This window comes from Phyllostomus hastatus, unplaced genomic scaffold, assembly GCF_019186645.2.
Source record: "Phyllostomus hastatus isolate PE091 unplaced genomic scaffold, TTU_PhHast_1.1 phas_contig_152, whole genome shotgun sequence".
NCBI lineage: Eukaryota > Metazoa > Chordata > Mammalia > Chiroptera > Phyllostomidae > Phyllostomus > Phyllostomus hastatus.
In genome coordinates this window covers 14,060,679-14,075,119 of record NW_025333622.1, presented here as the reverse complement: position 1 = coordinate 14,075,119, position 14,441 = coordinate 14,060,679, and the positions used below count along the sequence as shown (strand labels likewise).

The 14,441-nt window shown below is 38.6% G+C and overlaps 1 protein-coding gene across 1 annotated transcript in view; it reads left to right on the top strand.

The window, feature by feature from the left end:
- The window catches only part of KDM5A (lysine demethylase 5A), a 111,944-nt gene that overhangs the window by 26,010 nt on the left and 71,493 nt on the right, over positions 1-14,441 (top strand). Inside the window, exons 6-10 of the mRNA XM_045830406.1 lie at positions 7,633-7,738; positions 9,163-9,254; positions 9,799-9,957; positions 11,528-11,647; positions 12,326-12,484. Of these exons, the coding sequence (XP_045686362.1) occupies positions 7,633-7,738; positions 9,163-9,254; positions 9,799-9,957; positions 11,528-11,647; positions 12,326-12,484 (636 nt within the window). The remainder of the gene's footprint in view (positions 1-7,632; positions 7,739-9,162; positions 9,255-9,798; positions 9,958-11,527; positions 11,648-12,325; positions 12,485-14,441) is intronic.

Here is a 14,441-nt window from a genome sequence, read left to right as displayed (position 1 = left end):
CTTCTTCTTGTCTGATTGCTACGGCTGGGACTTCCAGTACCATGTTGAATATGAGAGGTAAAAGTGGACATCCTTGTCTTGTTCCCTCTCTTAAGGGGAATGCTTGTAGTTTTTGCTCCTTGAGTATGATGCTGGCAGTGGATTTGTCATTTATGGTCTTTATTGTGTTTAGGTGTGTACCTTCTAATTCCACTTTGTTGAGAGTTTTGTTTTTTTGTTTTTGTTTTTTAATCATAAATGGTGCTGGATTTTATCATACTTTTTCTGCATCTATTGATATGACCATGTGGTTCTTATCCTTTATTTTTTTTATGTGGTGAATCACATGTATTGATTTGCGAGTGTTGTACCAACCTTGCATTCCCAGAATAAATTCCACTTGATTATGTTGTATGATCTTTTTGATGCATTGCTGTATTCAGTTTGCTAATATTTTGTTGAGGACTTTAGCATCTATGTTTATCAGAGATCTTGGCTATAATTGTCTTTCTTTGTAGTGTCTTTATTTGATTTTGGAATTAGGATTATTTGGGATTATTAAATTCAAGAAGAGAATTTTATGAAGCAGTTTGAGAGGGAGAGGTGTTAATTTTCTTGGAACAATTGGTAAAATTCCCCTGTGAAGCCATCCAGTCCAGGGCTTTTGTTTTTGAGGAGTTTTTTGATTACTACTTCAGTTTCACTAGGTGTAACCTGTCTATTCAGATTATCTGGTGCTTCCTGATTTAGTTTTGGAAGAGTATATGTTTCCAGGAATTTATCCATTTCATCCAGGTCATCCAGTTCGTTGGCATATAGTTGTTCATAATATTTTCTTAAAATCTTTTGTATTTCTTTGGTATCAGTTCTTGTTTCTCCTGTTTCATTTCTGATTTTATTTACTTGAGTTTTTTCTTGATGAGTCTGGTTAAAGTTTGTTAGTCTTGTTTACCTTTTCAAAGAACCAGCTCCTGGATTCATTAATCTTTTATATCATTTTTAGACTCTGTTTCACTTATTTGTGCTCTAATTGTTATTATTTCCTTCCTTCTACTCACTCTGGGTTTTGTTTGTTGTTGTTTTTCAAGTACCTTTAAGTGTAAAGTTAGAGTTCCTTTTTGAGCTTTTTTTTTTTTAAGGTAGGCCTGTATGCTATCAATTTCCCTTTTAGGATTACTTTCCCAGTGTCCCACAGATTTTGGATTGTTGTGTCTTCATTTTCATTTGTTTCAAGGTATCTTTTGATTTCTTCCTAGATCTCATTGTTGACCCATTTAGCTTCCATATGATTGTGTGTTTTCAGTGTTCTTGTGGTTGATTTCTAGTTTCATAGCTTTGTGGTCAGAGGAGATGCTTGATATGATTTCAACCTTCTTAAATTTATTGAGGCTTTTGTGTCCTAACACGTGGATTCTCCTAGAAAATGGAGAATCCATATGATTCTCCATGGGCACTTGAAAACTATATTCTTTTGGAGTGAAATGCTCTGAAGATACCAATTAAATCCATTTGATCAAGTGTTTCTCTTAAAGCTGCTGTCTCCTTGTTGATTTTCTGTCTGGAAGATCTATCTGTTGAAGGTAATGATGTGAAGTTAATGTGGTGTTAAGATCCCTGACTATAACTGTATTTCTGTTGTTCTTTCCCTTTATGGCCAACACAATTCACTTCATATATTTAGGTTCTCCTGTTACAGGGTGCAGCCAAGAGGGGGGCCCCAAATAGGAATTTGGAATGGGGTCCAGAACTCAGGGTGTCCAGGAAATATTAGGATGTCCTCACCCCTTCCCGCCGCAGGTGTGAGTTGGGGGAAGGGACACATGGAGCAGAGCCATTGAGAGCTGTGTTGTATAGCAACAGCTTTGCAGCTAACCTCTGGCATGGTCATTTAACATATCTATAACCTTTAACTGGTTACATAGATATGTTAAACAGCTGTGGCCTTGCTCTGAGCCAGGGGAATGGAAGTAACTTCCCCGCCAAGACTTAACTGAGGGGCAGGTCCCCCGAGTTACAGCACCTGCGTGGGAGTTTGGACAAGATTGGCTCCATGACACAGGGCCACGCCTGCCCAGACTCACAATGGCAGCCCAGTAGCTGGAAGGATATGAGAGTGCTGGCAAGTGTAGCCGATTGTGGGAGGAGTCGGAAATGGAGCTGTAGAGGAAGATTGGCGCAAGGATTTAAACCCAGACACAGCAGCCATTGGGGAGAGGACCACACGGCTCAGGCAGTGGAGAGAGAACCATTTGGTCTTTAACAGAGTGGGGACTCCTGCAGCCCTGTGAGAGAGAATCACCATGCGGCTTTGGCAGAGTAGGGACTCCCCCTCCTCGCAGCCATTGGGGAAAGAACTACGTGGTTTTGCCAGAGTGGGGACTCCCATGGCAGAGAGGACCACGTGGCTGTGGTAATAGAAGGGAGAGCCACATGGCTTTGCCAGAGTGGGAACCCCCGCAGCTTTAGAAGGGGGAACCACTGCTACCGAACAACAAGGGGGAGGCCTGGGACGATATACTATTACCGAAAGGAGCCCCCAGGTCTGTTATGTCCGCTGCCTATCTCTCAATTTCAGAGATTCGTGAAAAGGAAAGGAAATGTTTATTTAATGCTATACAGACTTAAAGTAGTGACCTAAGGTCTTCATCAAAATCCCAAAGTCACTTAAAACACCCACAAACACACACAGTCCTTCCTTCCTCCTTTGCCCAGTCTGGGGTACCATATCTCAGGAAAAGAAATAGAAGTCCATGGCTCAGGCAGCCCCTGGTTTTTCCCAGTAATCCGTCTCGGCTGGTAGGCCTCCCTTGGTTCCCGGCACCATCAGCTGTGTTGCCGGGATCTCTGCTAAAGCTGAGTGGTGGTTCCCCCTTCTAAAGCTGCAGGGGTCCCCACTCTGCCAAAGCCACGAGGTTCTCTCTCCACTGCCCCAGCCACGTGGTCCTCTCTGCACAATGGCCACGGGAGTCTCCACTCTGCCAAAGCTGCATGATTCTCCTCCCTTCTATTGCCACAGCCAAGTGGTCCTCTCTCCAGTGGCTGCGAGGAAGGCGAGGGTCGCCACTCTGCCAAAGCCGAGTGGCGGTTCTCTTCTAAAGCCACATGGTGATTCTCTCTCGCAGGGCTGCAGGAGTCCCCAGTCTGCCAAAGCTGTGTGGTTCTCTCCACCGGCACTTGCTGTGGTCCCCTCTCTGCACTGCTACAGCCATGTGGTTTTCTCTCCACTGCCCCAGACATGTGGTCTTCCCCACAGTGGCTGCTGCCTCTGGGTTTAAATCCCCACGCCAATCTTCCTCTGCAGCCCCATTTCTGACTCCTCCTACAATCAGTTACACCTGCCAGCACTCTCATATCCTTCCAGCTTTACTGGGCTCCCATCGTGAGTCTGGGCAGGCGTGGCTCCGTGTCATGGAGCCAGTCTTGTCCAAACTCCCACGCAGGTGCTGTAACTCGGGGGACCTGCCCCTCAGTTAAGTCTTGGCGGGGAAGTTACTTCCATTCCCCTGGCTCAGAGCAAGGCCACAGCTATTTGACATATCTATGTAACCAGTTAAAGGTTATAGATATGTTAAATGACCACACCAGAGGTTAGCTGCAAAGCTGTTGCTGTACAAAACAGCTCTCAGTGAGCCTGCTCCATGTGTCCTTTCCCCCAACCCACACCTGTGGGTGGTGGGGCGGGGGTGGTGAGGACATCTTAATACTTCCTGAACACCTTGAGTTTTGGGCCCCATTCCAAATCCCTACTTGCGGACCCCCACTTGGCTACACCCTGTTACACCACCACCCAGCTTTAGCAGAGATCCTGGCGACACAGCTGAAGGTGCTGGGAACCGAGGGAGGCCTACCAGCCGAGACGGATTACTGGGAAGAATGGGGGGGGAGGGGGGCTGCCTGAGCCATGGACTTCTATTTCTTTTCCTGAGATACGGTACCGCAGACTGGGCAAAGGGGGAAGGAAGGACTGTGTGTGTTTGTGGGTGTTTTAAGTGACTTTGGGATTTTGATGAAGACATTAGGTCACTACTTTAAGTCTGTACAGCATTAAATAAACATTTCCTTTCCTTTTCACAAATCTCTGGCATTGAGAGATGTCTTTCTTATAAGGCGGTGGACATAATGAACCTGGAGGCTTCCTTTTGGTAATAGTACATTGCCCTTGGCCCCCTCCGCCCACCCGTTGTTCTGTAACACTCCTAAATTGGGTGTGTAAATGTTTACTAGGATTATATTCTATTGTTGGATTGTTTCCTTTATCATTATGTAGTATCCTTTGTGTTTTACTATAACCTTGGTTTTAAAGTTTGTTTTGTTGGATATAAGTACTGCTACCCCAGCTTTTTTTCCCCTTTCCATTTTCATGAAATATTTTTACTTTTAGTCTGTGTATATCTTTTGAACTGAGATGTGTCTCTTGGAGCAGCATATATATGTGTCTTGTTTTCTTATACATTTCAGCTAACCCTATGTCTCATGGTTGGACCACTTAAGCCATTTTCTTTTTTTTTAAAGAGCAGGAGAGAAACATCAGTCTGTGGTTGCCTTTCACGCATCCCCTTTTGGGGACCTGGCCTGCAACCCAGGTATGTGCCCGGACTGGAAATCAAACCAGTGACCCTTTGGTTCACAGGCCCACACTCAATCCACGGAGCCACAACAACCATGGCTCTTCTTCTTCTTAAAGCAAGCCCTTTAACATTTGTTGCAGTACTCGTTTGGTGCTAACAAACTCCTTGAGCTTTTTCTTACCTGGGAAGTGCCTTATTTTTCCTTCAATTTTAAATGATAGTCTTGCTGGATAAAGTAGCCTTCATTGTAGGTCCTTGCTCTTCATCACCTTGAATATTTCATGTACTCCCTTCTGGCCTGAAATGTTTCTGTTGAGAAATCAGATGACAGTCTAATTGGTGCTTTTTTTGTATGTAACTATCTGCTTTTCTCTAGTGGCTTTTAGGATTTTCTCCTTGTCTTTAAAGCCCTCTCATTTTAAATATGATGTGTCTTGGTGTATGCCTCTTTGGGTCCAACTTATTTGAGACTTTGAGCTTCCTGGATTTGTGTGTCTTTTTTTCTTCATCAGACTAGGGAAATTTTTAACCATTATTTCTTTAAATAGGTTTTTGATCCCTTGCTCACTCTCTTCTCCTTGTGGTATTTCTATGATGTGGATATCGTTATGCTTCATGTTCAAAATGTTTCTCAAGCTCTCCTCATTTTTTTAAAATTCTTTTTTCTTTTTGCCACTCTGCCTGATTGTTGCTTTCTACCTTGTTTTTCCTTTTTTTTTAAATTTCATTTTAATCATTGTTCAAAGTCTACCTTGTTTTTCAAATCACTGATTTGATCCTCTGCTTCATCTAATCTACTGTTTATTTTTTCCAGTGTATTATTTACTTCAGATATTGCATTCTTTAATTCTGACGTGTTCTTTTTTATGGTTCCTATGCCTTTTTTCATGTTGTTGAGTATCCTTATAATCATTACTCTAATCTCTCTGTCTGATAAATTGCTTGCCTCCATTTCATCTAGCTCTTCAGGAGTATTTTCTTGTTCTTTCATTTTGGGGTCTGTTTCTTTTTCTTCCCATTTTGGCTGCTGCTTTGTATTTATTTCTGTATATTAGATCTGCAGAGAGTCTGGTGCAGGCCTTTGTCAGACACTGCTTGTTACTAGCCTTGGTCAATCTGTTCAGAGCTGTCAGCCTGTGACTTGTTTGCTGGGCTTGTTTGTGTGCAGAAAGAACCAGGCTGGCTGCACACCAAGGCCAGCTTTTATCAGTAGTGGGCCTGGTGGAGGGTCAGCTGAATGGAGCTCCTAGAGCTCTGCCTTAGTTATTAAACTTTAAACTAATCAGTGGTATAACCTCAAGCTATATGGAGAAGCTTAAGCACCACAGGGTGGGGCAGAGTAATTCCTGTGGGCAGAGCTGTTGCTTCCCTCAGGCTGTTGGCACTTGTAGGGGAGTACTCTCTGCCTGAGAGAGATGGCTCCTGCAGTATGGGGAATGTCTCAGCACTGGGAACCTTGTGTATGTTACGTCAGTTTTCTCCCCAGAGCCACCAACCCCAGACTCTCCTCAATCTCTAGTCCTCTCTGCTCTCCCTCTGCCAGAGTTCAGGGTAAGGGGCTGCAAATGAACTTTTGTGCATTGGTCCTTTAAGAGGCTCTCTGAGTTTCCAGTCATCTCTTCCTAACAGACAGAAATCCTTTGCTTTTCACAGCTGGATGTTACCAGGGTTTCTTTCTGGCTCTGGTGCTGTCGGCTGGGGAGCCCAGCTTGGGGTTTAGATTCCACACTTCTCAGGGGGACCCCCTGGCTGCTGAAATATCTGTCCGGATCTTCAGCTGCTGCCAGTGGGAGCCCAGCCAGCCCTCTCTCTTCTCTGCACTCCCTACCAGTCAGTCATGTTGTGGTGAAGTGTTATTTTCTATCTGTTCATGGTTATAAGGCTTCTTTCCAGCTATTGTTCAGTTAGTTATTCAGGATGATTCCTCCTCAATTTAGTTGTACTTTTGGTTTGGTTATGGGAGGAGGTTAATGTAGCTTCCGATTACTCTCCTGCCATCTAAAATGGATTTTGATTATTTACTTAGTCTCTGTTAAGAGATATGGTTCATCTAAATTCAAAGTGTAACAGTGGTGTCTGTCAGGAACCTTATCATTTCCAAGTACTAGAGTATCAAGTGATAGTAGCTTAAACATAAACAACACAATTTTCATATAAGGACATGTTTTTCACATAAGATTTTCAGAGATACAGGTAGTTCTAGGATTGATAACAGCAACTGCACATTGTCATCAACAGCCCAAGCTGTTTATATCTTTATGCCTTGCCTTCTTCAGTGTGTGAATGACATACCTATGTCCTTCTAATTGCAGTGTGTCTGCTGCACAGCCAAGCACTGTTCTTTCACCAGACTGAGTCTCCTAGGTGTAGAAAGGGAAGTTGGGGCAAAAGGGCTTACTCTTTGAGAAACTTTCCCTTTTATTAGAAGATGAAAATCTTTCTCCAAGGTTTCCAGTAGCTCTTTCTTATGTCTCATTGGCTAGACCAAGGTAACGTTCTAATCCCTAGCTAGGACATCACCAATGAAGAGAAATGGCATGGGCATAATTGGCTTAGGACAATCATATTCATCTGTTGGGATGGGCATATATTCTTTCTAATCAAAATTGGTGTCCAGTGGCAAGTTAGAACTTCTATTAACTCAGTAGAACTTTCTGGGAAGTTACTGGAAATAGAACTTTCTATTGAGTTAATCCTTTAATTATTACCAGTAGTTTTTGTCTCTGGACAGAACCTGATTAACAACTGTGCTTTAATGAAAGATTTTCTTTTGTGGAAAGGAATCTGGGTATTGTATACCTTTGATGATATGTGCTCAACTGTTGCAATGATGCAGCAAGTGGAATTAGAGAAGAAAATTTTTTCTTCCTTTCAAAGAGGACCTTTAAACTTTTATATTTTTTAATTGAATTTAATGGGATGACATTTGTTCATAAAATACAGGTTTCAGGTATAGAATTCGATAATACATCATCTCTATATTATATTGTGTGTTTACCGCCTCAAGCGAAATTTTTCTTTGCGAAGGAATAAATGTATGAAGCAGAATAATTAGACTAATGTGAGTTTATTTTTGTTTGTTTAGTCAGAATCTGGAGAAGTGAATAGAAACACAGAACTGAAGAAACTTCGAATTTTTGGTGCTGGGCCTAAAGTTGTGGGCCTGGCAATGGGCACAAAAGATAAAGAAGGTAAAATCTGTTACTTGGTTATGAAAAGAAATAAGGTACAACAATATGGTCACAGCAGGGTTCAAATGACATTTGTATTGAGGTCTGTCTTGGAATTTTCCAAAGACTTGTAAATTTGCAACATGGTTCCTAGACAAGTCACCTCTATTTATGTTAGATAATCTTAAAATTAAGGTGTGAGGATCCATATGAGGTTGAATTTTTATAGTATTTCAGGAGAGGAATTTTCCTCTTCCATGTCTAATGGGACACAGAAATTGTAGTTTCTGAAGGCTAGTTTATGAGATAATGGTGATTTAGTTTCTCAGTGATCCAAGGCATGTAACTTTTAAATTGAAAGAAAGAGAGGATTCTTTGGCCTTTAGTATTAAAAAGTAGTGGGGAGAGCTTATGACTTAAATTCTAACTCTAATTTTTTTAAAGATTTTCTTTATTCATTTTTAAAGAGAAGGGAAGAGGAGAGAGAGAGAGAAATAGCAATGTGTGGTTGTCTCTCACATGCCCCATACTGGGGACCTGGTCTGCATCCCAGGCATGTGCTCTGACTGGGAATCAAACTGGCGATCCTTTGGTTCACAGCCTATGGTCAGTCCACTGAGCCACACCAGCCAGGGCTAAATTCTACCTATAATTTTGATAGTTTTCTATAATTGCCATAACATATTATTACACTTCATTTAAATAAACTGTTTTAGGAAAATGTAGTACTCTCAGCATGTTTGAAACTTTTTTATGGGTAAAACTACTAATGCAGAATCAGGTTCCTCTTTTCTCTGTATGTACATGTCAGTTTTAAAACTTAACATAAGATTGTGTTAGATATGTTTTCACTGTGTAAGAAATTAACAAAATGCTATAATAAAAAATCATCACATTTTATGATATCAGTAACTAACTCATAATTCAGGCTGTGGACTGAACTCTGGAGGATCAGATAATATTGTGCCATCATTCTCAAAACATTTAGTGTGATAGGACTTACTAAATACATTATAATGTTTATTATTACTCTTTTAAGAATTAAGCACTTTGATTATCTTTTCCATTCTTACAATTACTGTATTGGCTGGCAGTGTCATAAAATGAGTCTCAAATTAGTCCTTGATAAGTACTACATATAGTCAGTATAGAATTAGTAGTTAAACTCTGGAACTTGATTTGCCTGGATTATTTGCCAAATCTGCCATTAACTGGAACTTGATTTGCCTGGATTATTTGCCAAATCCGCCATTAACTGGCTCTGATTTTGGGCAAGTTATCTAACTTCTCTATACTTCTGATTCTTTATCTTCAAGGGGGGATAATAGTTTTCTATCTCATAGTGTTGTGAGACTTTAATTTAAAGAATTTTGAATAGTGTCTGGTCCAGAGTAAGCTCTCAACTTTAGTTTTTACTATTATTATATAACTATTTTTATTTTAAGATGAGGTCTCCCGAAGACGAAAAGTTACCAACAGGTCAGACGCATTTAACATGCAAATGAGACAACGGAAAGGAACTCTCTCTGTTAACTTTGTAAGTGTTCTGAGATGTGTCAGGAGGGAAAGGATTTATTATTACTTAGTTTTGCACTTTTTATCTTGCTCTAGTATCTTGGTGTGCCATTTAGTTAATTTATTTGGTTAGAAGACTTAATGGTGAATCTAAAGTTGCAGCTTTGGTTATGTAATGTTAACCTTTCTTTGTACTGTATACTTGAGTACTAAGTGAGAGAATGAATATGAATCTGTAAATTCTTGAGCTGTTAGCTAGTGCTCAGTATTCATTCTCTAACAGAGCATTTGTATATAGGAAGGATGACTTGGTATATCTTACCTCTGTAAATTAACTTTCAAGTACCCTAAAGAATCTTTTTTTATTCTTTTATAGTAGCTGAGGAAATTTAGGAAGTTTTATGAAAAGCTGCTTTAAGTACATTTATTTAAAACAAATATTCAGGATTTAAGTTGTGTTTACTTTTTAGTGTACATTATTTTGTTTCAATTAAGGAGTTCCTGGTAAAAATTTAATATTAATTATTATAGAAAATAGACTTTTATTTTATTTTGTTTTTGAACAGGTTGATCTCTATGTTTGTATGTTTTGTGGTCGGGGAAATAATGAAGATAAATTGCTTTTGTGTGATGGATGTGATGATAGCTATCATACCTTTTGTTTAATTCCTCCACTACCTGATGTGCCGAAAGGAGATTGGAGGTGTCCAAAGTGTGTTGCTGAGGTACAATTTACAGATTCTTTGAAAACTAAGAGTAATAACACATGCATACATACATACTGTAAACACATTCCCAAAAGCTTCTTCTGCTCTTTGTTCTTCAGTGTTTAAAATCTCCAGGATGTTAAAAAAAATTGTATTTTATCCTTAACCGAGGACATTTTTTTCATTGCTTTTAGGGTGAGAGAGAAATACTGATGTGAATGAGAAGCATTCATCAGTTGCCTCCTGCATGCACCCAGACAGGGAACTGTACAGGGAGCAAACCCTCAATCTTTTGGTTATGGGATGATTCTCTAACCAACTGAGCCACATCAGCCAGGGCTAAAGTCTCCAGGATTTTTTAAGAGAGATCCTGAACAGAACTGTAAAAATTGTGTTCTGACAGCTTGCCTTTCAAAGTTACTTTTTCTGACTGTGGTTTGACAATTCTGTTTATTGTTGCAGATAAATGAGACTTTTGCTCAGAATGTTCTTATTCCTGGAAAACAATAAAAATGAAGATAGGTTGTAGGTTAATATTTTTATTTTTTAATTTAAAAAATGTAAAAATCAGACAAGAAACTCTAAAGAAACTCTTTAGGAATTATGCATTCAGTTTTTGTGCTACCAAAAAAACTGATGGTATCTGTTAATTTGTTAATTTTTTTTTAAAAGATTTTATTTATTTATTTTTAGAGAAGAGAGAGAGAGAGAGAAGAGAGAGAGAGAGAGAAAGAGAAACATCAATGTGCGGTTGCTGGGGGTTATGGCCTGCAACCCAGGAATGTACCCTGGCTGGGAATCGAACCTGGGACACTTTGGTTCCCAGCCCGCACTCAATCCACTGAGCTACGCCAGCCAGGGCTAATTTGTTAATATTTTTATTTGATTGTATAAATTATTCTTACTGAAAAATTACAATGATGTCATGATGTCATTGTCATGAAATGCCTAGTCTGCTTACTTATTTTAACAAAATGTGATCGATACTGAAGGAAAGGAGTTGGCTGGGTGTACCTAGGTGTATTCAGAGGTCTTTTATGGCCTTTGAATTATTATTGAATACTTACTATTCTCAAGGCTATATGATTCAGAAGCAGTTCTATCCTAAGTGAATATTTGTGTTAAGATATTTGTCTTGGTGATTGATAGTGTGGGAAAACCATTCTTCTAACTAGATATTCTAGCAATCCAGTGGATATACCTTTATCCATTGATCTCTTCTTTCTCCATGAACATTTATATTCTTCATAGCTAAATCTACAGCTATACTGAGAATGATAGGCATCCATAGGCTTGACTGCAAGTGAATAGTCCTGTAGATGTTTGTCATGATATCAGAGCTGAATGCCAACTCCAGAGTTTATAAAGGTGTCTTATTACCACCTTTCTACTGGAAGACTGAAAAATACAGTTGAGGTTCTAGAACATTGTTTCCTAATTCCGTATTGTAAGTAATTAATAACTTGTTTTGTTGTCTAGGATTGATGGATTAGCTTCATTAGGGAATGATCAAAGAAGGTAGTGCTTGAGAGCTGTAATACTTTGGTTCTGTTTCAGTGAGTTCATCTTAGATATTTTTTCTTCCCAGGAATGTAATAAACCTCGAGAAGCATTTGGATTTGAACAGGCTGTACGAGAGTATACGCTTCAGAGCTTTGGAGAGATGGCTGATAATTTTAAGTCTGATTATTTTAATATGCCAGTCCACGTGAGTATCTCTATTTAAGTGTCTCTAAGAAAATATGAAGTCCAAAGCTTTTGGTTTGCTTTCTACCTAACATTTTGTAGAAAACAGGGACGGCATGAAAATCTTGATAGACCACCAAATCTAAAGACTAGGAGCCTGGCATCTGTATTTATTTTTTTCAATCTCTAATATGGCATTGTGTATTTTCCTGTTAAGAAATATACTTTGATCTTTAAATTGTTTACTGGCCCCCATGGGAAATCCTTTACAGAAAAGCATGAAGTATATGGCAGTTGCTGCTTTTGTTCAGTGATTTGTGATAATGAAATTTATTTCCTTTCCAAGGGGCTTTTTAAAATCCCTATCAAAAAAATTTGCCAAGCTATTAAAATAAAGCCTTGATTTTTATGTTTCCTTTTTTCTCCTTAATGTCCTAGGTCATGTTTATCTTTCTTAGTTAAGAAGCAGCTTGTAAAAAGGACAGTTCAAGGTCATTATGTTTTTCTGGACATCTAAGTTGTCTTTAGCTTTTCCCCATCCCCAGTGGAAAAAGCCAGGACCCCAGTCTTTTCAGCTGTGGGATGGGAGAAGGTTTTCTATTTTATTGTAGGTTTGTGTTCACTTGACCTCTGTATTAATGTTATAGTGGGTTCTTGTTACAGTGAATTAGTAACTATAATCTTTGTTTTCCTTGTATAGATGGTTCCCACAGAACTAGTAGAAAAGGAATTCTGGCGGCTGGTGAGCAGCATTGAAGAAGATGTTATTGTAGAATATGGAGCTGATATCTCCTCAAAAGACTTTGGAAGTGGATTTCCTGTAAAGGATGGTCGGAGAAAGATGCTGCCAGAAGAAGAGGTGCAGAGCAGATAGTAGAATTTAAACTTCTGCTTACCCCAAGCTGATTGAGTATTTGCATTGTAGAAAACTACCTTTCTCATTAATCATAAGGGACCATGTTTATTTAAAATACTAAATATGTAAGATTTGGGCAATATAATCTTCAGTCTTTAAACAAATTCAGAGTACTTTTAAAAATGATTTAACTTTGCATTTAAAAACCAGTTTAACTAGTTTAAAACTTTAACCCTAGCTCTTTCTGTTTGAAAATCTAGAAGGTAATTTAATTTAGTTTCCTTTAAAACCTGAGCAGGTAGGTTTTCAAATAATGATTTAAATTCGTAAAATAAATAAAGTCCTGTCACATGGGAGATGACCTCTATGTATAAAGCTGAATTACGATGATCATTTATTTCTTTTTCTCTTCACTTTTGTCCTTGTCACTTTTTCTTTTTGTTTGTAATTGGCAGTGATTAAATGTTTTACCTCCTATTAAAAGTTATACGGAGTTTTAAAAAGTTATACAATGCAGGATTTACAATGAAACGTGTAGTCACTTCAGTTCTCTTAAGACTACTATTTGTGTGGTATATCTTTTTCCATTCTTTTGCTTTGAAGCTGCTTGTATGTTGGAATCTGAAGTGTGTCTTGTAAGCAGCATATGATTGGATCTTGCTTTTTAAATCTAGTCTAACATTGCCTTTCGATAGGAGTGTTTTGTCCATTTACGTTTAATGTAATTACTGATATGGTTGATTTATGTCTGCCATCTTGCCATTTTCTATGTCTCTTGTCTTTCTTGTTTCTCTTTTATGGCTTTCTTTCAATGTTAAGCAGATATTTTTGGTAATATTTTAAAGTTTGGGGTATTTTTGGCTACATATTATTGAGTTAATTAGTGATTCTAAGAATTATAATATGCAGCTTTTTTCTCTTTGAACAGCTTTATTTGATACTGTACATGTTTAACTTATAAGTGCTTCATGTTAATATTGACCTAATTCTGGTAAATATAGCAACTTTGAAACAGTTTTTCTTCATTTCCTCCTATCTTTTGTTCATTGTACATTCTATCTACATAGTGTAAACACAGCACAGCAATATAATTATTGATTTTCTTACAAATGAAATTATTTATTTTTAGAGAGGGGAAGGGAGGGAGAGAAACATCCTCAGTTGCCTCTTTCATGCACCCCAACTGAGGATCGAACCCACAACCCAGGCATGTGTCTTGACTGGGAGTTGAATTGGCAGCCTTTCGCTTTGCAGGTTGATTCAGCCAACTGAGACACACTGGTCAGGGCTAATTATTTCTTTAAACCACCTTTCTTTTCTTTTAAAGTAAGAGAAGAGGAAAAAACACCACTTTTTAAAAACATATTTACTCACATACTTACCATTTTTGGTTCTCTTCATTCATTCCTATGAATCAAAGTTACCATTTGGGGTCATTTTCTTTTGGTCTGGAGGACTGCTTTTATTTGTAGTGCTGGTCTGCTAGCAGTGAATGCTTTCAGTCTTTGCTGGCAATGTCTTTATTTTAGCCTTGTATTTTTTCAAGAATAAATGCTTCTCAGTTTAATTGTTTTAAGCTTTTGGTGAATTTCTAGTGTCATGATATAGTGGTTTTGATAATTTTGTCCAAATTTATCTTTGTTTTCTGTGGAGAGGAATTGCCCAACCTTTTCACGTTGCCATTGCTGGAAGTCCTTTACAGTGAAAAGTTTCCCTCCTACCCAAATTTACAATCTGACAGAGGCAGATTCTATTTTATCTTCTAGTGTATTCTTTCAAATATATTGTATCTCTACAAACAGTTATATATCACACATACAAAATTACATACTCCTTTTAAAAAAGAACTGGGAGTATACTACTTAACATGGTTCTGTACATGATTTACCTATTTTTTGAGTCCCATCATGCTTTATCTAGTTCATCTTAATTCTTTATAGTATTACCTACCCCGTTTATT